General features: G+C 41.5%; 1 protein-coding gene across 1 annotated transcript in view; it reads right to left on the minus strand.

Annotated features, from left to right (window-relative positions):
* The window catches only part of GRM7 (glutamate metabotropic receptor 7), a 456,262-nt gene that overhangs the window by 143,503 nt on the left and 285,881 nt on the right, over window positions 1-26,878 (minus strand). Inside the window, exon 5 of the mRNA XM_044451860.1 lies at window positions 15,565-15,705. Coding sequence (XP_044307795.1) covers window positions 15,565-15,705 — 141 coding nt within the window. The remainder of the gene's footprint in view (window positions 1-15,564; window positions 15,706-26,878) is intronic.

The following is a 26,878-nucleotide window of genomic DNA, read 5'->3' on the forward strand; positions in this document are numbered from 1 at the left end:
CTCACAAGAAGATCAGTTTGGATGCGCTCGGAGAAACGGATCTCTGTGAACGCCTGCCCCTGCCCCTCCCTCCCCGTGTGTGTGTGCCTGGCCCCCAGCCCAGCCCAGTCCATATCATGCCCCCTGCCTGCACTGCTTTGGTGACCCATGTCCATCACTGGCACCTTTCAACTGGCTGCCTGCTCCAAAAGGACCCCTGTTCTAAGGCTTCTGGCAATGAACCTTTACCACATCCACAATTCGAGGTTTTTCACAATTCGTGGAACACGACCCCGGTGAATTTTGGGGGACTACGGTACAGCTTGACTTAGATCATGGAACATGCTTTAGAGTTCTAGGAAGAGGGCATAGATCAGTAGTAGAACACATGCTTTTTTTCTCCTTAAGGTTATGTGGGTTTGTTATAGTTATTTTATTGTTTTTTGATAATGTTGCATTGTTTACATTGATATTGTTGATACTCGATATTGTTTAATAGTTGATATTATTCTTGATATATTTTCTTTGATAGTGTTGTATTGTTTATTTTGATATTGTTGATCTTGTTTGTTACTTGAGTTTCTTTGATATATTGTTATATTTTTCATTTTGATCCCTACAATTGTGAATTTGGATTTTAGTACACTGTTGGATTTTGGAACATTGGATTTTAGTATACTATTACATCATGCATTTAGAAATTGAATTTGTACACTGCCCAGAGAGCCCAAATGGGCTATTGGGTGGGACAGAAATGTGAAATGAAATGCTTTGTGGGCAAAACCTACCCGTTTCAATATCTGTTATATCCAGGTCAGGCTCGATGCTCATTTGAAACCCAGCACAGCTGCTACTAAGAGATGAATGCTAGATGGACCAGTGGTCCAATAAGTATACAGCAGAATTATAAAGTACTGTAGCAAGGTAATGTAAGCGCCTCTCCTGCTTCAATGCCATGTTGTTTGGTTCAGCTGCAAATCACAACTGCATCTACATTCCTGATATGATGAACCATAATTAACAAACAAGCAAAGCTGTGTGCCAAGCTTGCTTTGAAAGCTAACAAATACACACGCACTTTCATATTTTAAACTAACTTAAGTCACAGAAGCATCATGACTACAGAAATAACATGGAGTTTACTTCTGCTCCTCATCCCACAAAGCACAACTTATTTATATACTTATTTGAGTTCTAGATGGCTTTTTTCTTATAGCAAATTCAAAGTGCCTCTCATCATTCTTCTGCTCTCAGTCTTATCCCTACAAGAACCACCCCATGAGGGAGGTTGGGCTGAGAGTCTGTGACTGGCCCAAAGTCACCCAGTTGGTTCCATGGCCAAGTGGGAACTAGAGCCCAGATCACCTGAGTCCCAATCCCACGCTCTTAACTAATATACCACACTTACTGACTTGCAAGCCAGCCTATTTCACTCCAGAAAAGAATAAACATGCTGATTTTTAAGAAAAAAAAATCAATTATATTTGTAAACATCCCTGTGCTTACAGATGAGTCTAAGAGCAGCATTGGCACCTGGACCAGCGTGGGCCTGCCAGAACCCTCTTGTGCTGACAATGCCGACTGCGGCACCCTTCCTTTTGCCCTTCCCATTCTGTGATGACCTGTCAAGCATCTGCATCTGCTGGTGTTGGCCACGTTGCACCACATGCCAAACATAACCTGTCCTCCACGCACACCAGGAACTTGAAAAACCCTGCTTTTTGCTGCCAGCTTTAGAACAGAATGACTTCAGTTTGCTGCCCTACAACTGCTTAAGTCCGGTTGGTCAGTTAAGTCCTACCTATTTTGATTCATATGCTTAAACCTCCACCAGTGAAAGTGAAGACAAAGTGCTTATCTTTAGTGGCTTCATCATTCCCAGCCTAAGAGCAGTGTAAGCCATTGCCATTTCAAGCCAAAATAAGACATCAAAGGTCGCTCCAGGTATTATTGTATTTTAAAGTGAATATGATGTCCTGGAGGTTGAAGAAAATTCATTTTTAAGTGTACAGACTTGGTAATATATGGATAGATGGGCAAATTAATAGGTCAGACAAACCCCTTGATGAAAGTCTGTGTATTTTAAACATAGATCTATTTTCTTAAAGGTCAGTAAGAAAAATAGAAAACTTCAATCTTTCTGTAAAGTACTAAGGAAAATAAAATAAAACAAATGGTGCCTTTAAAGTTGTCATTCATAGAGTACACACTGGGCCAAAACCTGCCTTTAGGCATGTACACGAACTTCCTACTGTGTTTAATATGCGTTGTGCATATTTATCAAAGAGAAGAATTTGACCCATTACAAACCTTTTTACAAGAGATCAACTGCCACCAACACACCAGAGTAACTATACCTAGGCTCAGAAAAATCAGTATGAGTGTCTTCCTGCAGGAAATATAGAAAACTCACCATATGATCACATTAAATGTATAGCAGCTGTTTATTAAAGGTTATACATAGTTTGCGATATTGCTGCTGCTGCTTCTCCTACCAATAATAATAGGTATAAACTGCTTTAATAGTTATACAGCTCTACCCTTGCTCCATGTTCCCTTATATCATTAATGGAAAATGTTTATTCCCAAGGGAATAAATTGCTTTCCTGATAACCCTACAGGGAGTGATGTCCAGGGTGTTTCCAACAGATTCAGACAGACTGTTTGAAACAAATGTATAACTTTTATTTAAACAAAGCCTTTTCACTGATCTCTGGACAATCGGTATTGTTCTTCTCAGGCCAAAATTTGTGGGTATTCGTCCTAACTGCTTATTGCTTCCTTCCAGGAAGCAGAACCCATTCTGGCTAAATCCAGCAGCTCTTTCCTTTTGTTACATCGCTTCTCCTAACTGGAACTTTTGGATGCTTTCCATTGTTATCTGCCATCAAATAATCTCAGACTCATCGCAACCCTATGAATGAAAGCCCTACAAAATGTCCTATCTATGTTGGCCCTAACATTGCTACAAGGGGCAGACCCTCCCCACAAAGTCCTTTTCCTGAGGCTTTGCCCCCTGACATCATAAAGACATTTCTTCTTGCAGAGAACGGTGTGAAGTGACCTGTCTCTATGTAAGAGGGCACTCATCTGCATGGGGAAAATGGCGGCCTTACTCAGCAATTAAGAAAGGCAGTCTCTGCCATGGGAGATCATTAAGCCCACTCTCTCTAGTTACCTGTGTTCAGCTAGGGAAGGTAAGAGCAGCATTTCCTCACTGCAGACTCCAAAAATCCAGCCTTTATCTATCAGTGGGAGAGGAGACTGGTGGAGAAAAGGGTTCGACTTCCACAGGTCCTCCATGGCCGTGGAACATTCATGGGTCAGATTTGCCAGTGGGCCAAAGGCTCCCTACTTCTTCCAAGAGGCCCCTTTGAATCGTAGGTCTGATTTGAATTGTTCATTCCAACATTGTTCAAAATGTCTTGTACTACATGTTCCTAAAGAAAAAGACTTTCCCCCCATCTGATTCACTTTTTAGGTCACTTTTTTCAAGGCATTTCTGCATGAGTTATTATCATGTAATTGCCATTTACTTGTCACTGGACAGCCATCTGAGAGGGATAGTTTTTCTTGGTATCCTGCACTAAGTAGGGGACTTGATAGCCGTCTGGACTCAATAGTCTTCTGTCCCTTCCAGTTGTACTCTTCTATGATTCTACACACAGTTGTTTATGGATTCTTCACACAAGAACATGACACCCCCAGCCCCAGTTTTCTTTCTGTTTCTAAACAGCACTAATGGCAAGCCATGATGATGATGATGATTTGGGGTAGGGAAAAAATGACCTTTAATTGAGAAAGTGAAAGCACCAACTATTTCTCCTCATATATTTGTGCCATTCCCCACACCACAATGCCACCTAGAGGTTATGTAATGAAAAAGCAGGAAAAGAAAGACTTCTTGTATAGTTCTCAGATCTCAGTTCTGTGATCAAACCATTGAGGTAATAAAATATGATGAGTCCTTGGGGTTCTTCATCTAAAACATTCTTTTCCTCATTACATTCTGTCTCTCTCTCAGCTACTTTCCACAAGTGTACTCCCTCTGTTCCCAACAATGACTGAACAGGGCAACCAACATCTTTATTTTGTGATCAAGATTAATACTAAGCCTCAAAGCTCCACTGTGTATTTTTAGTTTTAGATTCTTCATATTATCTGTTTCTATATCATCTTTAAATAGAGTCAACTGCACTCTATTTATACTTCTTCAATTGTTTTGGGCAGACTGTAGGACTAACATAACCCAGACAGTGGTCTGAATGAAATGTGAGTTGAATGAATGTGGGCTTTTCTATGATGAAAAGAATGGTGCTCATCAGCACTAAAATGCATCAGCATTTCAAAGAGAGGACTTGGTGTCACCAAGAACACCCACTCCACACACACACACACACACACACACACACCCTGCAGCTGCTACTGTTGCTAGGAATGCAATGCCACGCACAGATTCCTAGGGGTGTGCCCCACTGAACTCTGTGGGATCTACCTCTGAGTAAGCCTTGACAGAATTTCATTGCACAAGCTTTGGATCAAGTGTTTAGCTGCATATCTCTGACTAGTAATCCGATTAGAAGTGATCAGAATGGAGTTGAGGAGGCCATGCTGTTTTTCCTTCTCACCAAGACATTCAATTAATTGTGGAGCAATACTAGGCATGCATTGCAAGCAGATACTCTCCTGCAAATGCCCGTGCATGGGCTGTGTTCTAGGAAGCCAGGAATATCTACTATCAAGAGTCATATTTCCATGACATATACGCATTTTAAAGCATTTTCCTCCTCAGCCCAAAGGGCTATTCGAATGGCTTGCATGAACTTAAGAAAACAGAACGGAACCTGCTGTAGACTTACACTTTGCAAATTAGATACCACTCAAGAAAAAAGAGAAGGGAAGAGGGAAAAAATAAAGGTGCCATCCAATGGGGATACCCATAACTGCCCAAGCTCATAGGATTGTAAGCACTGGATGCAGGATCTCTACCTTCCTGCTCCTGACCTGCTAGATGGCTCAGTTTGGGAGAAAAGGAGAAAGGAGAACCACCAAGATCCTGGTGGCTCTGGTCTTCTTCCCTCCACATTCCTCCTTTCATCCCTTCAGAAAGCACACAGCATAGTTCTTTCCGTGCTGGCCAAGCACAGATCCCCAGCTCCAAGGTTAGAGCTTTTTTCTCACCCGATCATGGAATCCTATGGCCCCCAAGATACAGCTTGGGGGCCATAGGATTGTTTTCTCCACAGTGTTTCCGCTGGTGGAATGCTTCCCCTCTCATCTCCTACTATACAGTTGGGTGGAATGGAGGGTAGTGGTGACAGCTGGGAGAGAAGGAGTCTTCATGGGGACAGTCTTCAGCGCCCCATCAGCACAGCTTCAGAAATGAGAGCTTGACCAATATCACCTTTGCCCAATTTTTCCAACTTTGCAACAAGCACTCTAAAAGCTCCCCCAATATGAAGGATAGGAGAAGGCACAATTCCTTCAGTGATCACCAAATATGATAAAAGCATGAACTTGTCTGGCTTTTATCCCCATGTATGATGAATCTCAAGTACTTTTTTCCTGAATAATGAAATATAAGAGTTAATGCTGTGATTTTGAGAGCCTTTGCGCAACGTCAACTTCCCTGTAATCAGCGAGAGGTATTTCAAAGATGATTTGGACCGTGGTGTTTTATCTAAGCATAACATTTGAGCTGTTGTTTTCTGCCTGCTGTTTTCCTTTCTGACATTCTAAAGGGCTCCATGCTACTGTGATCCTAGAAAAACTGCCAGTTCTTGAGGACCTGGTTAGGAAGAACAGCAAAGGAAGCCCAGGCAGAGAGAACACTACATTTTCTCCTGAATGGACCATGAGGAGCTTGGGTTCTTTAATTCTTCTATTAAATTTTGTTGTTTCAGCTCTTCATTATTTAAAATGGAAAACTACCTTGAGTGTACTGGCAGTCAAGAAAAGACACAATTCCTATGGATCCAGAAGCACTTACTGTAAATTTATAGGTCTATTTAGATTTGTATTTAAATTACTCAACTCAGTGCTCCTTTTAGAAAGCCCTAGTTTGAGTGCTTGGTCTGAGCTTGTCTTTCCCGGCTGTGCTGTCTCCTCCTCTTTCTCTAGCTTCAGTCAAGAGAATTCCCATGCAAGCCGATGGAGTGATGCCAGAACCATGTAGGAGATCAGCTCTGATGCTTAATGCCCCATATTGGTATGCGTGACACATTTCTGCTCACCATAGGAAGACATACAGTGCTCGGTCTTTCACAAAATAACTGCTTTTCTCCTCCAAAGCAGCTCATTCTCCATACCATTAACTGAGTTGCACCTCCAAGCCAATTACAGGCTGCAGATAATTAGAAAGGCTCGTGGCGTCACCTGCCATTGGACAAGATGGCACTTAGGGTGAAGCCACCCCGATATCACTTCATTATGTCTTGTTGAGCACAAGGCAGCCAGCATTTAAAGTGGTATCTAATGAGGGGAAACAGCTCTGCTTACAGGCAAATGCTGGGCCTCCTTTTATACCCCTGCCATCCCAGAGCCTCGTGCTTCATTAAAGTTACTTTGGCTGATGGTACATTAAAGCAAGCAGGATCATTCAAATCCTATTGTGCCTGCATGTCTTTGCAAAGTAAACATGGCATGCATAATGACACACCATAATAAATATGTTAATCATTCCATAGTCTACAAAGTGGAGGAATCCCTGCAGTTTGGTGCCTGGTAGAACATTGCACTGATATTCTTGTTCCATGACTATAAAATCCCCCAAAGTGTGCAAGAGCAAGTCAGAACAGTAATGACAGTGGATCACAACAAGTAAAAGTACAAGCTAAGAGTTAATGTGTGCTTGGAGGGTTTTACACAGTTCTTATATGTAAACTACCCAGGATCACTGAAGGTGCAGAGCGAATTAAGAGCTCTGCATGCATCAGAGAGCCTCAAGTATAAACAGGAACTCACAACTTCCCAGAGTTCAGTTTGGATTTAAAAAATGCACTTGAATTGCATGGCATGCCTAGTTTGGGGCTCCAGAAGCAGAAATACGAAATACATCAACAGTGGCTGGTTTGAGCAGGAAGGAAGAAGGGCAGAATATATGGGCTCGTCTCAGAGAGAAAGAGAGAGGGAGGTGCCTGCTCTCCATTCATATTGATTTCTTTCTTTGATCACTTAATCGAAATGGACTGAGCTCCAGTGTCAAGCTTCAGCACCATATGTGGGCTCCACTCATCATATAGCTCTGGTCAGGTATTGTATGCGACCGAGTCTGGTATCTGAAATCTGCTGGAACGGCAGCAAGCAAGATAGCCCAAGGGAGAAATGTAAACTCATATAATTGGAAGTTTCCAGACTTTTAGTGTTCTTCTATCTCTCACTGTGCGTGTACCTTCTGGCTGTAGCAGGGTCCCCTGAGTGTCTTTCACTATTTCGTCTGGATGCTATTGTTGATTTCTGATTCATAGTTTCCAACTGTCCTTTGTGGCTTTTTAATCAGGCTGTTTTAAGATATCCTGCATCAAGATGCAGATACAGATGAAAATGAAGCTTCAATTGGTTTTCAACACAGTGACCTTCCCCTTGACATTAGGAGAACATCCATGATATACCTGCCTCTTCTCCAAGTCTTTTCAATGCATGAATATGATTATAACCAAACATCATCTGAGTTATTCAACATGTTTTACAAGACCTTCATTCTCTACCACAGGCGTGCCTACCTACTGGCCAAAATAAACATACAACACCAAAGATGAAAGATGCACACAAATTTCTTATCGATTGCTCTCTGTGAGGCCCTCCTGATTGCCTATATAGATCTGAACGATCAAACTCAATTGTGTATTTGGAAAAGTTTTCACCTAACTGATTTCTCGGGTTTCTCATGTGGTTTAGGACTTTCCTCTGTTTCTGATGTGTTTGGGTGTCCATGCTCATGCCTTTGTTGATGATTGAGACCATATCTGTGGTGGGGAGCAGTTTAGAGTCTTTCCCTGTCCATACCTGGCTCAGTTTGAATGGACCACCAACACCTTCTCTCTGGAATACTTCCCTCTCCTTGAGACATCCACCTAATCTCCCCTTTACAGATGTTTTTGGCATTTACCATCAGCTTTTGGGTTATGTCCTGTTGTTGTTACAGTTGCTCTGTTTGTTGGGTTTTCGTTTTTGTAAGTTGTCCAGAGACTTTTAGTATTGGCATATAAACACATTAAATGTTAAATAAATTAATAAATGTGGGGTTTTGAAATACTTTTGTTGGGGTGGTGGAGTGTGTTGATGTAGCACAGCCTGTCATCACATACGGTTGCCTTTGGCCATCTTGGACAATTGCCCAGCAACAGGATGCAAGCTGTGGGATGACAGATCCAGTCCTGTAACAGGTTTGCGAACAGCTGCAACAACAGCAGCATCCCTTCAATGGCTGAGAGTAGCAGGAGCTTTTGTTCTCGATGCCAAAAGGGATATCCGTGATTTCAAACAGACCAATGCAGTTTGTACATTCTTAGAGTAACCATTCTGGGATTATTTTATATCATTCACTTAAGATTCAGCCCCTAAGTGAGGATTCTAACCAATAAACCCGAACACACAATGATTTCTAAACAGCAAATATCCAAAAGATGTAGACACTAAATAAATGGGTTTACTTGCCATGTAATTGAATATCTGTAGATTTTATTTGCAGTAAGCACTAATCTGTACAAAATGTGTTTATTTTCTGCTTATCTGGGGATAAGCTTAGCAGTTGGACTCAGTGAAGCTTAACCTAAGCTCAACTGAATGGATGCCACTCTGTACTTTATAGGATGATTCACTCCATTGACCTATGAATGTAGTGGGGCTTCTTCTTGAGCTTCAAAACAAGTAAAGATTTTTTTTCAGCGAAGCATCCCACAGACAAAATGGGAGGTAATGAAAACATCAAGGATGTGACTGCAGCAACTTGTTGTGGGAATTAGCAAAACAGACACTCTATATTATTTTTACGAGGAAATAGAGATGGTCTTTGTTGCTGGAACCTCAAGTGGCCACCTCAGGTCTGACTAATTTTATCCGTCTTTAACTGGTTCACTAACTACAGCTTCTGGGTTGTGTTTGCTTGGGACAGTAATGCAGGTCCCAAGATGAGATGACTGCAATGAGCTCTATGCAGGGCTGCCTTTAAGGATGCTCTGGAAGCCGAAGCTAGTACAGAATGCAGAGCTTGGTTGTTGCTTAGGAGCTGCCTCTTTTCAGAATGCATGCTTTTGCTGAAGGAATTGCACTAACTGCTTGTTTACCAAAAGACTACAAAGCTCAAAATAGCTTGGGACCAGAATTCCTCAGAGAGGTTCTTTTCCCTTATCAACCTGCCTGGTCACTGAGGTCATTTGATCACATTCTACTGTATGGATCTATGGCCCAACAGGAGTTCATTAGGAGAATAGTTTCCAGAGCAGTGGCTTCACAGTGATGGAGCTCCCTGCCTCTGGGGGTCTGGCAGGCTCTGACCCCACACTGTTGTGGCACTTGCTGAAGAAGTCATATTCAGGAAAACTTCCTTGCTGATCAGCCATGCCTTTAATATTAACCTATTTTAAATGCATTTGTTTTTTGTCTTTTAGCTCTCTTATCTCTTTTTTCATTCACTATAGACTGGAAGACAAACACTGCAAATAAAATAATTAATAGATAGTGGTAAATAAGCATGTACATGGAATGCAATGCAGTTGAATGCCAATATCTGCACTTTAACAAAGGATACAGTCCAAGTCCATACATCAATCTATGTGTACAAAATTGAATATGGAGCAAATAAGTGCATGCAAAATGTATATATTCTAGAAAAATGTATAATTAAAAAAACATGTGCACTAACCTGGTTCTTGCATTTTGAGCCAGAGGTCATGTTTGTGCAAGCATAACTAGACAGGCAGGTAAGGAGAAAGTGCTTCCTTGGATATCTTGCAGCGAAATATAAATTAAGGAAGACCCTGTGGTAGGTTTTCTTGTTTGTTACTGGGAGAGGAAAGATGCTCACAAGAATGAAGAAAAACCCCATGTAACAGACCTGGAACTGCAGTTGCAAGGATTAAAATGTTCCTTCTTAAGGCAGAAGCTAGATTTCTTTTTTAAAAATTTTAATTCCACATGGTTTCTTTCTTGTTTTACTCACTTCATGCTCAGCATGTTTGCTGACGACCAGCTCCCACTGTGTTCGGGAGTTGGGAAACACAGATAGGAAACTCTGGTGTTTGGAGGTTCCACATCAAACCCAAGGAGGCTTGGGGTCCCTCTCCAAATCCCGGGAGCCTCGCAGAGAAATGATGCTCTTTGATCTCTCACCTGTGATCAAATAAGTGGTCCTAGATAGCAGCAGGGATTCTCTGTGCCCACTTCCAGTGGCGGCTCCAAATGCCAGCAGGGTGGTTTTGCTATTCCAGGCTGGGATCTGAACTTTTAAGGAGATGTCCGTGGTGCTGAATATTTGCTTGTGTTGGGAGATGGTGGAAAGATGAGGCAACAGGCAGGATTCCTCTAAACTGGAATTTATTTACTTATTAAAGGGGAATTGGGTCAAGATGGCACCCATACATTAATTAGATTATCAAATCATTTATTATGTAGTGTTAAGGGTTTTCCAAACTTTATAAATTAAAGTAAGATCTGAGAAACTGTAAATGTGCTTGATGGGGGAAGCTTTAAGACGGCTCTGATTCTAATCTTCTATATACTTTGCTGCAAGTTACCTCTACTGAACTCAGCAGGGCTTCCCTCTGAGAAGATGTGCACAGGATTGCACTGGAGGAAATTGCTCCCTACTAAGTCCTTCCCCAGGAGGTCCCTCCAAAGGAAGTAAGGAGGGAGGCTACCAGGAAAGGGGCTTTTTCAGTTCTGGCACCCCGACTCTGGAATGAGCTCCCCAAAGAGGGTCACCTGTATTCTTTCCAGTGCCAGGTGAAACCCTTTTCAATTTTCCCAGTATTTTAACAGTTTAGCTCTTTAACTTTAGTTCAATTTTAATTAGTTTGCATTTTATCCTGTACTGGGGCTATGCCACTGTGCTGATTCAGTTTCAAATGCTGTGGTTTTATTGTTTTATGTTAATATTTGTTGTTTGTGAATTTTTAACCTTTGTTACCCACCAAGGGAGCCTTGCCTATTTGGGGTTATCACACACACACACACAATAGGTGTGTTTGATTCCACCCTCAATACAGACCTACAGTCTTCCTCTGTTCCTGTGACTACTTCCAGTGGAGGCAAGATATGTTGGGAGCAAAGGGACACATGTCTTGCCTCTGAAGCAGAATTCCTTTCTGAAGACCACACCCCGAAATTATTGCAGGGCACTCGTGTGACTTTGTTGGACTGTCCTTCAAGCTGCTCCAAGGGCTGGAGCTACAGCAGCAAGCAGAGACTGGCTGTTGCCTCCGTTCAGCATGCAACTCCTTTGAGAAGGCAACTGCTGTGGCTGCTTCTTCAGTACCAGGCAGGCTGAAGGCTCTGGGACAAGAGAACAAAGCCCTGAACAACTTGGTACCTGAGAACGGACCTTCTCCTTTATCAACCTGATGGGTCATCAGAGGACATCTTCCTGGTGGTCTCACACAAGCCCATGGCCTGATGGGAGTGTAGCAGGAGAGTAGTGCGATTCCCTGCCTCTGCAGGAGAGGCAGCACAAACCCTTTGCTAATTTTGGCCACTGTTGATGATGCTGCTGTTCTGGGAAGCCTTTCCTGGATGACCAGCCATGGTTTTAAAGTTATCTTGTTTTTAATGCATTGTTGTTATTCTGACTGTTTGATCCCTGCTTGCTTCCCCACTCTGAAATGTGTCTTAAAATAGAACAATAGGCAAATACTGTAGAAATACAAATACGTAAAAATAAAGGCTTGCCACATCTGCACCCTCTGTAGGAGAAGCTTCACACTTGAGAGCCTCTCCACCCTCTTTGCTTCCTTCTCTCATCTCAGTGATGCCCACTCTTCCTCCCTAAGGGATTCAGGATAGTAGTTACTGGTATCCTATTTGGGACCAGGTGGATCCCCTTTTTACCCCTCCTCCTGGCTGGCTGTAGTGGGCAGGAAGGTTCCCCCCCCCAGCTCTGTACTGCATAAAAATGGGGGGAATGGCCAGGGGAATGTCACATTAAATAGACTGGCCACAAATTCCAAGGCAATGCTGGAATAGAAATAACTAAACAGTCCTGATGCATACCCTAAGGCACCTTTAGGGCAAAAGGAAATCCACAGACTAGTTGTTCAAGGCGGAGGGAAGGGCCCTCTTTGGTTTCCCTCCCCAAACACTCACCCAAAGTTTTGTACCTATGGGCGTTGGGGAGGCAGGAGGGCCGCCTTCCCCTATGAGATAGCTGCCCAAGTGCAAAGAGAAAGACCCTCTTCAGTTAGGGAAGGAGCGCCTCTCCCAAAACTGTGAAAGATGAGAAGGTGTTTCGGATGTCTTGCCCCCCCCCCCGCCCCCTGAGTTCCATATGCCTATTTGCATTGCCACAGAATGTAATGTAAATGAATAAGTTTGTGGCCCTGGTTCATCTAAAACCAGTCTTGATTCAGCAAAGGTTTTTCTGGCAGCTGAGGGGGAAACAGAAAACATTACAGATCTACCCTATAAATGGTTGACTAGAAGTTGATGCCATTGACCTGATTGGGACTTACTCACAGGAAAGGGGGCATAGGACTGCAGCCTTAAAACTTTTTCCAGGTCTAGGTTGTAACTATGCTTTGGAATCATATCCAGAAATGCTTCAGAAGCATTACTCATTGCTCTGCTGGAATGAAATTGGCTTCTCTTGCATACTGCTGGAGTTAACAGAGCTTTTATGAAGGTCACTTCTGGAGTGCTTGATGTCACACATATCTGTCAAAGTTATTACAAGTGCTCTCTTGCAATGCTAGATATACATTTCAGAATATTTTAATAACTTAGATTGCAGTTCATTATACTTTCTGATGATGGGATGAACAACTCAGTTTATTTCTGGTCTGTTTCACTTTGGCATGTGTTTACCCATAAATTCATTCTGACACATTTCTACATTAATCAACATTTTTTAAAAATCTGCCCAAATTTTCATGTGGATATATATCATAAACACATTTTCTTTAGAAACATAGTGCATATACATTTTCTCTCAAAATATAAATTTTAAATGTGTTTTATGTTTTCCTTGAGTTAACTATTTAAACAATAACAAAATTGTAATATATTTAGTGGGGAGTAGGGATAAGATAAGTTTATAATAGAATTACCGATAGTGTTTATTGTGCTCCTGCCAAGATGCCCCTGCCCCTGTCGCCTTTTCTAGCACACCATGTTAAAATGAGCAGGAAACTTGATCACAGATTTTGCATTGTCACATATACTTTGATCATCAGTTCCATACAAATGTAAGGTGTTTTGGTTATTGATTGCTCACTTTTGAGCCAGAAAGATGCAAAGTTCAGTGGAAGAGCACATGCTTTGCCTGCTGAAAATCCCAGGCTCAACTCTGGTCGGCATCTCCAGGTAAGGATGGAAAACAGCTGTTTGCTGTCACTTCCTGCTGCTACTAGTCTGTGGTGACAATACTGGGCCAGACAGAGTAATGGTCTGACTGGGTAGGAGGCGGCATCCCATGTTTCTGGGAGGGACCAAAGCTCAGTGGTGTTTTGCACAGAGACGCTTCCAGAGGTAATCCTTGCAGCAATTCTAGCCTCTGGGCTATTAGGGTGGTATATAAATGCAGATAATAATAAATAATAAAAATAATAAATTCTGGAAAAAAAATCTGTGGGTGTCCCTTGAGAGCCACTGGTGATCAGTGTTCATAATACTGTCCTAGAAGAACCAATGGCCTGATTCAGTATACAGTAGTTTCCTATATTCCTCACCACAGTGCAAAATCTATATGAATATTTCAAAACTAACAGAATGCTAGGGCTAAGTTTGGAATTTACAAAGTGCTATACACACTTTGTTCTGCCAGCTAGCAAAGAGTCGGGTACTGAAGGCTATCAGATCAGTCTTCAATGGGCTTCTGTATTAGATTGCGCTATTTTATTTTTCCCTTCACAACAACCCTCTGAGATAAGTCACTTATTTCAATTTCACAGATGGGTGACTGTGAGCCACTCATACATCTTCTATTGCCTGGTAACATGTGAAGTAGCTCAAAGATTTGGTCATTGTCTGGAAGCTGCTATACTGATGCATTTTCTTCCAGGTCTGGCTGTGGCAATGCTGCCCGTACTTAAGAGAACAGAAATCTGCCCCCTGCACAGCCCAATCAGTTCTTGCTTGAGCACCTGCAATGTTCTCTCTATGAGTCTGCTTTTGAAGACAGCCCAGAAATGTCAGCTTCTAAAAAGCTAATGCTCTATTTCTAGGTTTTCAGCAAGAGCTTCCCTTGCTCACATCATATCAGGGTTGAATGAGCTGCATGGGTTGCCAGTTTACTGAATTTCAGAGAAATGCAATTCCATGCCTATATTTGCACTTCTCTTAAATTATCCAGGGTTACTGTACTTTGAGAAAATTAGCATCTGGTTGGTCTCTCGACAGAGGCACTAAGCTTGCAAAAATCCCTCTTATAATGAGGCCCAACTTCTTCAGCTCCTTAGAAACTTTGGTAAAACAGTTATATGTGAGTAATTTCAAGGTGGAATATTGCAATATGTCATTTGCATATGCTAAATATCATGCTGTTGTATAAGCTGTTCATGTGATTCTATAATATTGTGATTCTGTTACTTTCTTTGATTAGAATAGACATTGAATGCACAGATGGTAAAGTGCATTTTATTCATTTTCCTTCTTCTACATAATTCTAAAACTCAGGGATACACAATGTAAATGATTGATAGGATATTCAGGATCACAGCAAATAATTAATTAATGAAATTGCTGGTTGTGCTACATGTGATATATGTGGATGGCCAGTGGCTTAGATGGCTGTTTTAAAGAATTTCATGGGGGAAAAGCTCTGTCTGTGGCTGTGAATCTTAATGGTGTATAGAACTCCCTTGTTTTATTCCCACTATGAAAAGCAGCAGGCTGAATGGGCAGAGTTTTGCTCCTATGGTCATGTTCACGTTATATAGACTTGTGCCTTCTGTGTGAGATTCTAGAAGATCGTTACTCAAAATACTTGTCAACAAGAAGCACAAGATCCCTTTTCAGGCTGGGAGAAAGCTTTCCCACACCCACATTTGTAAAGATATTCCTCTTACATAATAGTATGAAGGAGATGTTTAAAATGAGACGACCTCCTCTCTCTCAAGAAAGGCACAAGGAGAAATGTCAGTTGCTATGACAGACAGGCAGGAATAGAAAGCATGCTTTTTTGCCGAATCGATTTCTCCTTCCTTCCAAGCCTAACACTTATGTTCCTAGTTTTCCTTAAAAGTGCAAAAATTCAATCTCTCTCTCCCTCTCTCTCTCTCTCTCTCTCTCTCTCTCTCTCTCTCACACACACACACACACACACACACACACACACACACACACACACCCCAAGCAGGCTTTCTGAGAACTGCTACACAGACATTTCCACACAGGGCATGCACAACATCATGAGTTGGACCAAGATAATGAAATTACCAGTGCATTTACGATCGGTGTCTTCCTTTTTTGACCCACTAATCGTTAGCTTGCAATTGAAGTTTTCTTCCCAGTACTCTGCAAACCACACATTTCTTCTGTTATTCTCCAGTGTCCGTGAAGTAAAGTAGGTATCAAATCCTAGGAGAGAAAGAGAAGGAGGGAGGGAGGGAGGGTGGGAGGGAGGGAGAAAGAAAGAGATAAAGCTATTGTTACTAATACTACTATGGGTGTTATATATAAGAGGGATGCTTTAGGATTTGCAAGATGTGGAAGGGAGACTAAGACATTCAAGCAGTCCAGCTAAGCAATCTGGTGCTCGTTGAATAGCCATAGGAAGAGGGTGTGAGAGGAAGCAGAAGTATGTAGAGCCACTCAAGGTCCCCTACCAGTCAACTGACTGTAATGTTGGGAGAAGCAGGGAAGAGTCTCTGGAAATTACTGGGTTTTACCCGCTTCCACTGTGGGAAGCTGAAGCAGATGGGCAGAATTATTGAGAACTGTGAAATAGTTACACTTAGCTGCTTGCTTAATGTGTAGCTGGTGATAAGGCATGAAGGTACAGCTGTTCCCAACTTTTTGAGAAATTTCTTAGAAAGCAAATTTCATTTTCGGGTATGCTGCCATGCCCATGAGACATTGGATGGTTTCTCTATTTCCTCTTTAATTTCCCCATTGAGAACTTCAGATATAACTGTGTGCCTTTTTTAATATTAATATGCTGCTACTGTTGAAGGAAGCAAAGGGTCCGATCCCTCCTAATTCCTGTTACTTCCTCTTAGACTATTGCTTTCCTTACCTACCAATTTGGACTTAAAAGATTCAGTTTTACTCATCCCTGAGCTAATACTTCTCAGAACATTTTCTGAGCATTGTTTTGGTCTCTCCTGATGGTCGGAGAATTCCCTCAGCAAGAAATCTGAGACACACATACCAATTTTATCACCTGAAAGCAAGCAAAATAATTTCTGAAGGCCATTTTCTCTTAGTTCTATAATAAGAAGTACGGACTGAAAAAGAGTTGCTGGGTAAACTGAAATCAGCCAACACTGAATGGATCACAAATAAAACCTGATGATGATAAGATGGCATGGTGGAATGACAAATAGGGTCCCTGGTATGTGAAAGTTTGGGTTGTGAAAGTTTTGGTGTATGTGAAAGTAGCTTCTTGCACCTACTTAAAACTATGCTTACAATATTTTTTTCATTTGCAGTATATTTAAGTAGCTATCAAAGATATTAAAAGACAGTAGCTGTACACCTGATATTTATTAGTCACACCATGGCAAATTACATGCATTGTCAAGACAAATCACTAGCCACAAACTAGCCAAAGTTGAGTATATTGAATATGTTTTGAACCCCATTGATTTCAGTGCTCCACTTTGGTGGGATTACCTTACACAGCAGAAACAACAAAATAAATAGAGCTTAAATCCCCCAACCCTAACTACTCTGAATTTACTGTATAAAAGCACTGGTCACTTGTGACAATGCAAAAACAGAAGCGGACACATTTATTTATTTATTTATTTTCTTTAAAACTTCTCTAGACCATCCCTTACCAAAGTCTCAAGATGGTTTAACAATGTAAATACGCTTATCCAAGCTTTACAGTGGGGTTCTAAAATCCTAAACCCCAGTTGGCACGGATGAATTACACTGAAACATAGGGTTATAAAATGTATAGGCTGGATGACAACAATTTCATTGGTTGTTTCATCTTACAAAATATTTGGAAGCGACTGTTATGGGATCCAGTAACAAAACAGTAACAAAGGCTTCTATCATGCTGATGCTCGCACATCTGGGAAACACACAAGATTCACAAGTTCAGCACGATTCTTTCATGAATCTGCTTAATTGTTTGTATATCAGCTAGATCAGTATCTGTATCTATACTAATATTTTTAAACCTGCAAATCACATTAGGAATTAGAAAAATCTATTAAAGCACTGTGCCCTTTTATTTGTCACAGATGCAGTGACAAATAAAACTAATAGATATAGAAAATCGGCACAGTGAAGATATTAACCTAGAGCAGGGGTGAATGACCCTTTGCCCTTAAGCCTTACATGACCCTTAGAAGCAAGCTGTGTGGCCTACTGAACTTTCAATCTCCCTACTGTGGCTGCCACAGAAGGGTACATGAAGAAAGTCATCCCTCTGTGCCCTATTTCCTGGCCGAAACCAGCTTCTGCCAGCCCACCAAACACTCCCCACAACAAAATCAACTTTGAAGTGGCTAGCAGAGGAACCAAACCATCCCTTTCTCTATATCTTCTATAAATTGGCAGGCTTCTTACCAAGAGACAGCTTTCCAGTGCCTGCTCTTTTCATCACACTTGGCCAACAACAATTGGGGGAATTTAGGATTTTAACTCCTTTGCACAGGACTCACTGCACTTATCTGCTTGAAATGTGGCAGACTTTATCCCCAAAGAGGAACGATTATTCTGACATATGTCATCTGATTCTGTCAAAAAAGCAAACAGTTATAGGCACTTTCCACTTTAAAAAGCAATATTTTATAGGATCCTGGCACTAAACCCCTGCACCTATCTTTCTGTCAGTTAGCAGGTTCTATCTGCTCAGAAGGACCTACTATGTTTGGGAATTTTATTTAACTCGGTTGAAAAGTTTGTGGATTTCCCATGGTAGTCAATAGGAGACACACAGCTTTGTTCTAAATCTATTTTGGGATTGGGACCAAGTCAGATCTGGGAGCTTCTAAGTTAGGCTGGGACCTATGAAATTTTCTGAAGCATTAAACTCAGGGAAGAACCAAACTTTCAGGTCAGGTCATATCTGTATTTAAAAGATGCCAACACACATTAAAGGCCTGCAATGATGGGCTCCATAGGATTCCACCAAGAAGCCCCTCTCCCTTGCCCCCATTGTTTTCCTAGGCAAGCATACAGGCAGATGTCAGAAGTGGATCTCAATCAGCAGTAAGACTGATATAGGTAGAGGATATTGGTGCCTGTTAGGGACCCAGTCCAAGCTGTGTAGGCAAAGGTCAATACCAGCACTTGGGATAGCCCTGGAAATGCATTAGTGAGACAAGCACAATTTAAATTCCATCCGTTTGGCACCCACAACTCCCATCATCAGTCATGGTTGCCAAACTGTCTTTGCAGGCAACCTCATGTTAGCTCCCATCCTACAGCTGTAGCATCATGTGAAATACAACACATTTTCTCTGCTATCCAAAGGATCAATCAATCAATTTATATTGAAAGCACAGGTAGCTCTGCTTCTGCAGCACCAACCTCTCGGACACCATTTAGACCAGTCTGGGGAACTCGGGGCCTCAGTCCAGCCCTCCTGCTCTGTGGTTCCCAGTGGGCCACACGTCATTCACAAATGTCATTCACATCAGCACAAACCATTTGGTAGCCTCCCATCTTATGTGCCATTTTCTTCATTCTGATAGACTGAAATGCCTTCCTAGAGTTTACTTGCTGTCATTAAGACAGTCAAGCTAAAATTGGCAGGGTATTTTTGCATCCCCATCCCCATTTGTCCTCTGTCCCACCCCCACTGGAATGTAGCCTCCAAGAGTTTATCTGAAATTGAATTTAGCCCTCAGTTTCAAAGGGGCTTATTGGTTTTATTTAGACATTTTCTAAAGACCCATAGAGAGGAATTGGGATTGCAGTCACCAACCCACCTTCCGTATGGATTCAGCATGGCATCCATAAGAACCTGTGTGTGTACAAACTCTGTACATAGACTCCAGAACTTGGACATCCTACACATTCAAAATATCCCTCATTGTATGAATAGAACATACAGGCATACCATTCTTACCCATCCAGGTTTGTTTTCAGACACTGCACAAAGCATGCTTAGAAGGTCACATCTTATAAAAATGGCCTAGAGAAAAATGTCCTTCTGACATACATTCAGAAGAATATCAGAATAATGTTTTGGTATTTCAGGGCTCTTTCAGGATTTAGCGAAAGCAGCATAAAAATAAACAAAGTGACTCATTCCCCCTTCACCACTACTTCTGTATTTAGGCAAACCAGAGAGATACGTATATTCCAGCCTGGAGATATAATCTCTCTCTTGATTCCAGCCAGCACTTCAACATATTCAGCTCGATCAAATGACCTGAAGAAATCAGCCTTTATTCCCAGCAATGAAAGTCAGGTTTCCAGCTATTTGCCTTCACTAGCTGTGATTTAGATCCAGTTAAGAAAATTAAGATGATTCTTCCACCAAAGGAGTAATGGAAAGCTTCATCCAATACCTTGAATGAGACACCTCATCCCTTTTATGTGAAATTGGCTCTCCAGACTTTGCCTTCATTTTAGTCAGTTTGCAAAGGAGTCGAGCCATTTTGCAAAATTCTTAGCTTTGATATGGAAATTTTGAAAAGGAGCAGATCAGTGTAGTAAAGATTTTTTGTTTTGGTCTTCACCTAGAAAACTCATTTTTGAGAGCTTATCTTAAAGCCTTGCAGAATCTCAGCTGATAGATCAATAGCAAGCTCCTTAATGGAGCTTAACTCTTTTTCAAGTTAAAATACCCTTCATGAAATCAGTACTATTAAATAGTTCAGAACCAATTTCCCATTAACAGACCTTGCAGCAACTTTTTCTTCAGAAACTTGTGTTACAGATATATGATAGCAGTTTGCCCAGGTTGCCCATGGGCAATGAGGAATATGACCATAGTCCTCTTTGGGACAAAAAGCTTTAAGGTTATGGGTGAAATTACTCACTACTCATAAAACAACCCTCTTGAAAGCCCATAAAGAACCTGAGATGGTAAGAACAATTTCAGTGTAGCAGCATTTCATGTATTTTTTTTAAACAGTGTCATTTATTTTTTGAATTATATGGTTATCCACCAGACCTTATATACCTCACTTATGTTTAGCTACCATCTTCTGAACACTGTGGGATATTAAATGAGCCCATGGCAAAGAGCTGGATCATTGTACCCTTGGTTTTTTTCTTTTTTCATTTTTGAGAATTACATTCCAAGTTAATTGGGTTCTCGCAGAACAAGCATTCTGTAAAAAGGTAATTATAACTATTTGGCACATACATATAAGAGAAACACTGGATACCACTGCATGTGGATGAGGAGATATAAAATACCGTTCTAGTCCAAGTTTTCAGCTAACACAAGTATCAAGGCCATTTTCACATTAACTAAGGCAAATAGCAATTGACAACGTTGTTGGAGATGACTTACTACTTCTGCAGTGTCCATATACACTACACTGAAAGAGTATACACACCAAATTTAGCCATAGACAGAATATTTTTTTACAGTAAGATTAATTGTAGCACCTTGTACAAGGTAGCCAGAGAGGGATTTCTCCTTTTATTCAGGTCTAGGCATGGGCACTCGGTTGTCTGACGTGTGGACAAGGACCCACCACCCAAAAGCTTGCACATGCACTTACGGGACTAACAGGATGTCACACATGGTTGTGCTGTGATAGACCTCTTAGACACCTTGCCTTCTCCGCTGCACCCACATTCCAGTTCGTACGTCCCTTATGCTAGATTGCCCAAAATCTTACACAAAGACCAATGGAACCAAGGTTGGTCATTTCTAACAGAATGGTAACCACTAGCAGACCAGGCTCCTCTCCCCCCATGAAGTCCCTCTTCCCACCCACCCCCAAAACATGCTGCAGAAGGTTGGGGATCCTCTTGAGCTGGTAGGAAACACAGGGGGATGCAAGAGGACAAGGGGTTCTCTCCTGCTAGCAGAAGTCAGCTCGCACCACATGGTGACCTGTAGCTTGGCAGACTCGATCTAATTGACTTCATCTGTAACATTTACTTCCCCCAGTAGCTAACACACATAGAAGGGAAGACAGAACTACTGTAGCCATGTTGTGGTTGATGCAGGAATGTGCAGCTTCTCCCTGCTGGTAGTGTAAGCATTATCTTAAAGCCTCGAGGAGGATCGCACTCTTATCCAACTATCTGGTGACAATCTTGGCTGAGCAGATGTTTGGGCTCAAATCTCCCTGTTTGCTAACACTAACTGGAGCCTTTTCGTCTGCTGGAATTGAGCAGGCACTAAGCAAGCCTCTGATTCCCTTGCCGGCTGCAGACGATATTATGAGAACGCAAGATGAGTGTTGACATAACAACTGAGCCCGCTGCCCCCAGTGCGACTCCCTCACCAGGCTCAGTATTTGTTCATGTGTTTGTGGTTCAGGAGTTGAAACTTCCTCGGTGAAATTCAGAGAGCTCTCTGCATTTTGCAAATAAGAGCTCCTGTAAATCAATAGACACCTCGGCTAAACACTAGCCTGTCGTCAGAAGGCTGACCTTTATCCAGCAACAAGTAAAGCTCACAAGATCAGGCTACTGGAGCAAGAAAGAACGAGGGTGTCCGCATGGGTCAAAGGCCCAGCTTGGCCGATGCGACAGTGACAGCTGCTAATGGGACCTCGTGTGGCCTGAAAGAGCAACGGCGAGCCATGATCACTGTGCTCTCAGCACAAGTCATGCATTATAGGATTAGAAATCTCTGCCAAGCGCAGCAGTCTCTGCCTGGCCTCCTGACACACAAATCCATACAAGCAAGTGCAAACAGAACTTACACAGGGACACCCCCCAACACACACCTGGCTCTGTGGTTTTGTTATCGGATGCAACTGCACTGTATTTGCTCAACTCGTCTGCCTCAGGAGGCGACTTTCATACACCTCCAAGTCCCTGTGAGACTTATGGGCAGTTCAGTATGGATTCAAGAAACCAATGGCTGTTCACAGAGTGTAAATAGGGTGGAACACGGCGGTTGTACCTTAAGCAAACTCCGCTGTTTTGCTTTCTTTTTGGAGTTGGGCTGTGCTACCGTGATTAGAACGAACAAGCAGAATGTCAAAGGGAATCTTTCTTTCCAACAAGATAAGGCATTTAGTCAGATTGGATTAGATCTTAAACATTGCTCAGAATCACAAATATTCAATACTAAATCTTTGATAGCAAGCTGATTGATGCAATAAAAGGAATCATGATTAGAGCAACTTAAAAGGGTTCATCAATGACAGCAGTCTGTATCAGGCTTCCAGACCAAAACCCAAGCCAATAGCATGGTTGATCATTCCTGGAAAGGAGACAACTGTGAAAAGCCAAGAAGAAAAGCATTACCAGCCCCACCTTTCTTCTACATGTTTATTTATCCTTGTTTTTATCATCATTTATCAGATGTAGTGTGTTGTGTGTTGTTGTTTTGTTGTTATGGTTTGCTTTGTTTTTTGTTTTTGGTTTTTGTAAGCTGTCCCAATACTTTTAGTATTGGGTTAGGATTAGTATTGGGATGGCATATAAACATTTAAAATAAAATAACAAAATAAATAAAATATTTGTAGCTTTGTGATGATACTTATGGGTTAGTTTCTTTTCTGTTTGTTTTTGTTTGGTTTAGTTTTTTTAAGAAATGAGAGATATATTGTATCAATGATTCAAGCACATAACATTCTTCTACAAGAGCCAAACTGAGGGGAGATTAAATTCCATTTTTTCATTTGCTCTTTGCTTCTCTGCAACTTGGCTGGTCTGTAGACTTCAATGAATGTTAAGGAACTCTGGGGTTATGAACTGTTTGAATGGCTATTTCATTTGCCAAATGCCTCCAGACTCCTCAAAATGGACTGGGACTGCCAAAAATGCAACAAAAGGCTTTTCTCAGTGCATTTTACATGCATCTGAAATGCTAACAGAAACACGATAAATGTTTAGTATGTAACATTGCTCATTATTTTTCAACACTAACACATATGAAACATTGCAATTAACCTCCCAATGCTTTCTTAATCACCTAATTGTAATGCTAACATTCACAAGCTTCATTCTATCACCAATTTGCATATGCCTTTTTTAAAAATCAGTCATGACATATCGTTCATGAAGGATTCACTTTTCCACACATCTGCAACTAATATTTTATTTGCATATGATTGTAGAACTGCTATTACACTTTTACTACCTCTCTGTTTGCTGTCATTAGATGGACAGCTTGCATCTGATTCAGAAAAGTAAGAGTTGCCATGTCTGGTCTGCATTCCAAACTGATGTTCAGACTTTGGTTTAACTTTGGTACCCATGTTCCACCTTCTGTTCAAGCCATATGGAATAGAAGGGATGTGAGGGAACAATCTCTGTGCACTACTTTCTCCCTAAGGAACCAATATTAAAACCCATTACATACAAAGAGACTCCTATCATGCTCCAATTTATACAGCCTTTCATGATTTAGCTTTCTTACGTCCAGTTTTGGAAAACATGCACAGGCATGCGCGCACACACACACACACACACACTTTTATTTAGACAATATGCAGAGCAAGGTTATTTCCTAATGGAATTACACATTTGAAAACATTTATAGTATTCTTAAACTATTGCATTTGTTTAAGACTTAAACTTATTATTTTCTACACTATAACATGGCTTCACAATAGCTGGCAATTTATATTTGGAACCAACACACTGGCTGTCAATTCATTTCCAGGCTCAATGCAAAGTGCTGATTATTGCCTCTACAACTGCAAATCAGTCTTCCCTAACATGAATACCTTCAGATGTTTAAAGCATAACCTAGTCAGAAACCATCAGGAATGATGGGAGTTGTGGGCTTGAACATCTGATGGGGCCCAGGTTGGAGATGGATGTCCTAAATGGTTTGAGGCAAAGATATTCAAGGGTTTCCTCCTTTGAATAAAACTGCATATCTTGTAAGATTGGTCAAAGAAGGATTCCTAGATGTACCACTAATATCAGAAACAAATTTGGCAAGATTGTTGGAGATTACGAAACCGCAAATACAAAGTAACCCATGTGCAAAGTAGTTTTCTAGTGATGAAATACTAGTGACTTACAGCATTTATATATCTCTTTGTTTACAAGTCGACAGAATATCTTTGTGGAACCATCTAGATAGAGAATGCTAGTCTTCATGCAAGACTCAGAATTTCTGATATCTTATTCTTGCCAGCCCCCTTTGTAAAACCTGTCTTTGCATGTTCTTCACGGTCTGTAGAGCTCAGCTGCTGAAACAGCTGCACTGAAATCATTCCACACATTCCTGAAGCTACTTCTCTTAGTCATCAAGGCATTCAAGTTTTTTAAACAAGGACAATCAGTGCCCAGCAATGCCATATCTATGGCTATTACTTAGTAATTTTAGTTTGTCTGTACATTTCTAATTTGCCCAATAACTAATGCTCCCTGGATGGATTACGACCTCTAAAACCTAAAATGTCATTTTAAAACACAAACAAACTATAAAATACAAATATTTGCAAACATATAAGATAATATACTAAAAAGACAGAACAGGAATTGATAAAATATCAGTAATAATATCCCCAGAACCATAATCAGTAAAGAATATCAGTAAAGAACCATTAGTTTAACAAAACTTATAAAAAACTTTCTCTTTAATTATCATGGCATTACATCATTTATTAAAATATTTTTCAAAAAATCACACAGGAGTATCATAAGTCACAGAGAGCTGAATGGTTGGAGACCCAACCTAAGAAAAAAGTTGTTTGTTGTTTAGTCGCAAAGCCGTGACCCACTGTGACCACATGGACAACATTCCTCCAGGCTCTCCTGACCCGCACCACAATTCAAAAAAAAAGTACACAGAGCAGTTAAACTATGGGACTAACTATCACTGGGTGTATTGATGGCCACCAGAATGGATGGCTTTGGAAGAGGATTAGATCAACTCATAGATGTCCATCATAAAGATAAGGAAAAGTCAAGTAAGGAAAAGTCAGGATGGTGCATATTGATTAGCCTATTTGGAAAGGTGTAAACGGAAACCATCTCCTCACCTGGTACGGTGAAAAAGGAAACAGTAGCAAGGTCTAAGAGCTTTTTTTACACAAGGCTGTTAATCCACTGTATTTGCTTTTGGTTTCGTCACAGACTTAAGATCTGGGCACTACACAAGACTGTTTTATTTCCTGCATTTCTTTTACAAGACCTCTAAATGCCGCTGTGGAACAGCAGAATAGCGGAAGTACAGAAGTGAAAGGCCTTTCACAATTAAATGGTTCCTCTTTCTGGCTCTTAAAAACTCACTGGAAGTGTTTATTAGAAACAGAACAGAAACTAGAAGGTCACAATTTCTTCTAAAGATCATGTGAGTAGGAAAGAATAAATGTGTAGAAAAGTTCTAGGCATAGAAAAGCTGTGAGTGGTTGCTTGCTTTGGTTATTATTGATGGATAGAAATGCAGAAATTCAGAGGGGTAGGGTCTTGGGACGTATTTATTTATTTAAAACATTTCTATGCTGCCCCCATCGCAACAAAGCCTTGGGGCCGCTCACAAAGAATACCTAAAAACATACATATATAATAATAATATAACAATTTAAAAGAAAAAAAGAAAGAAAGAACAACAACAACATTTAAAAACCCCTGGTGCATTCTCGGCTAAAAATTTTAAAATCCTAATTAATACAATAATTTAACAATTAAAATAAGTTTTAAATAAAAAGGTCTTAGCCTGGTGCCGAAAAACAAATAATGACGGCGCCAGGTGGACCTCTCTGGGGAGCGCATTCCATAGATGGGGCACCACTGCAGAGAAAGCCCTCCTCCGGGTATTCACCCTCCTAATATCATTCACAGAGGGTTCCCAGAGAAGGGCATCCATTGCTGATCTCACGGGGCGGGAGGGCATATATGGGCGCAAGCGTTCCTGTAGATATCCAGGTCCCAAGCCGTTGAGGGCTTTATAGGTCATAACCAACACCTTGAATTGGGCCCGGACTTCAATCAGGAGCCAGTGCAGCTGACGGAGAACTGGGGTTATATGAGAACAACGCTCAGTCCCCGTCAGAAACCTGGCAGCAATATTCTGCACCAACTGAAGTATCCGGACCGTCTTCAAGGGTAGCCCCACGTAGAGTGCGTTACAGAAATCTAATCGGGAAGTTACCAGCGCGTGTGTCACTGTCACCAGGCAGTCGTTCTCCAGGAAGGGACGCAGCTGATGTATCAGCCAAAGCTGAAGGAAGGTGCTCCTCGCCACCGCCGTCACCTGAGCTTCTAGAGACAGCTCAGGGTCGAGGAGCACTCCTAAGCTGCGAACCCTGTCCCTCAGAGGGAGTGCAACCCCATTTAGGACAAGGCCCAAGTCCCCCATCCCGAGGCCCGAGCCACCCATCAACAGGACCTCCGCCTTGTCTGGATTGAGCTTCAGTTTATTGGCCCTCATCCAGCCCATTACCTCGGCCAGGCACCAGTTCAGCACGGCCACTGCCTCACCTGGATTGGTGGAAGATGAGAGGTAGAGCTGGGTATCATCAGC

This window comes from Varanus komodoensis, unplaced genomic scaffold (genome assembly GCF_004798865.1).
Source record: "Varanus komodoensis strain SLA01 unplaced genomic scaffold, ASM479886v1 scaffold6_4, whole genome shotgun sequence".
In the NCBI taxonomy this organism is placed as follows: domain Eukaryota; kingdom Metazoa; phylum Chordata; class Lepidosauria; order Squamata; family Varanidae; genus Varanus; species Varanus komodoensis.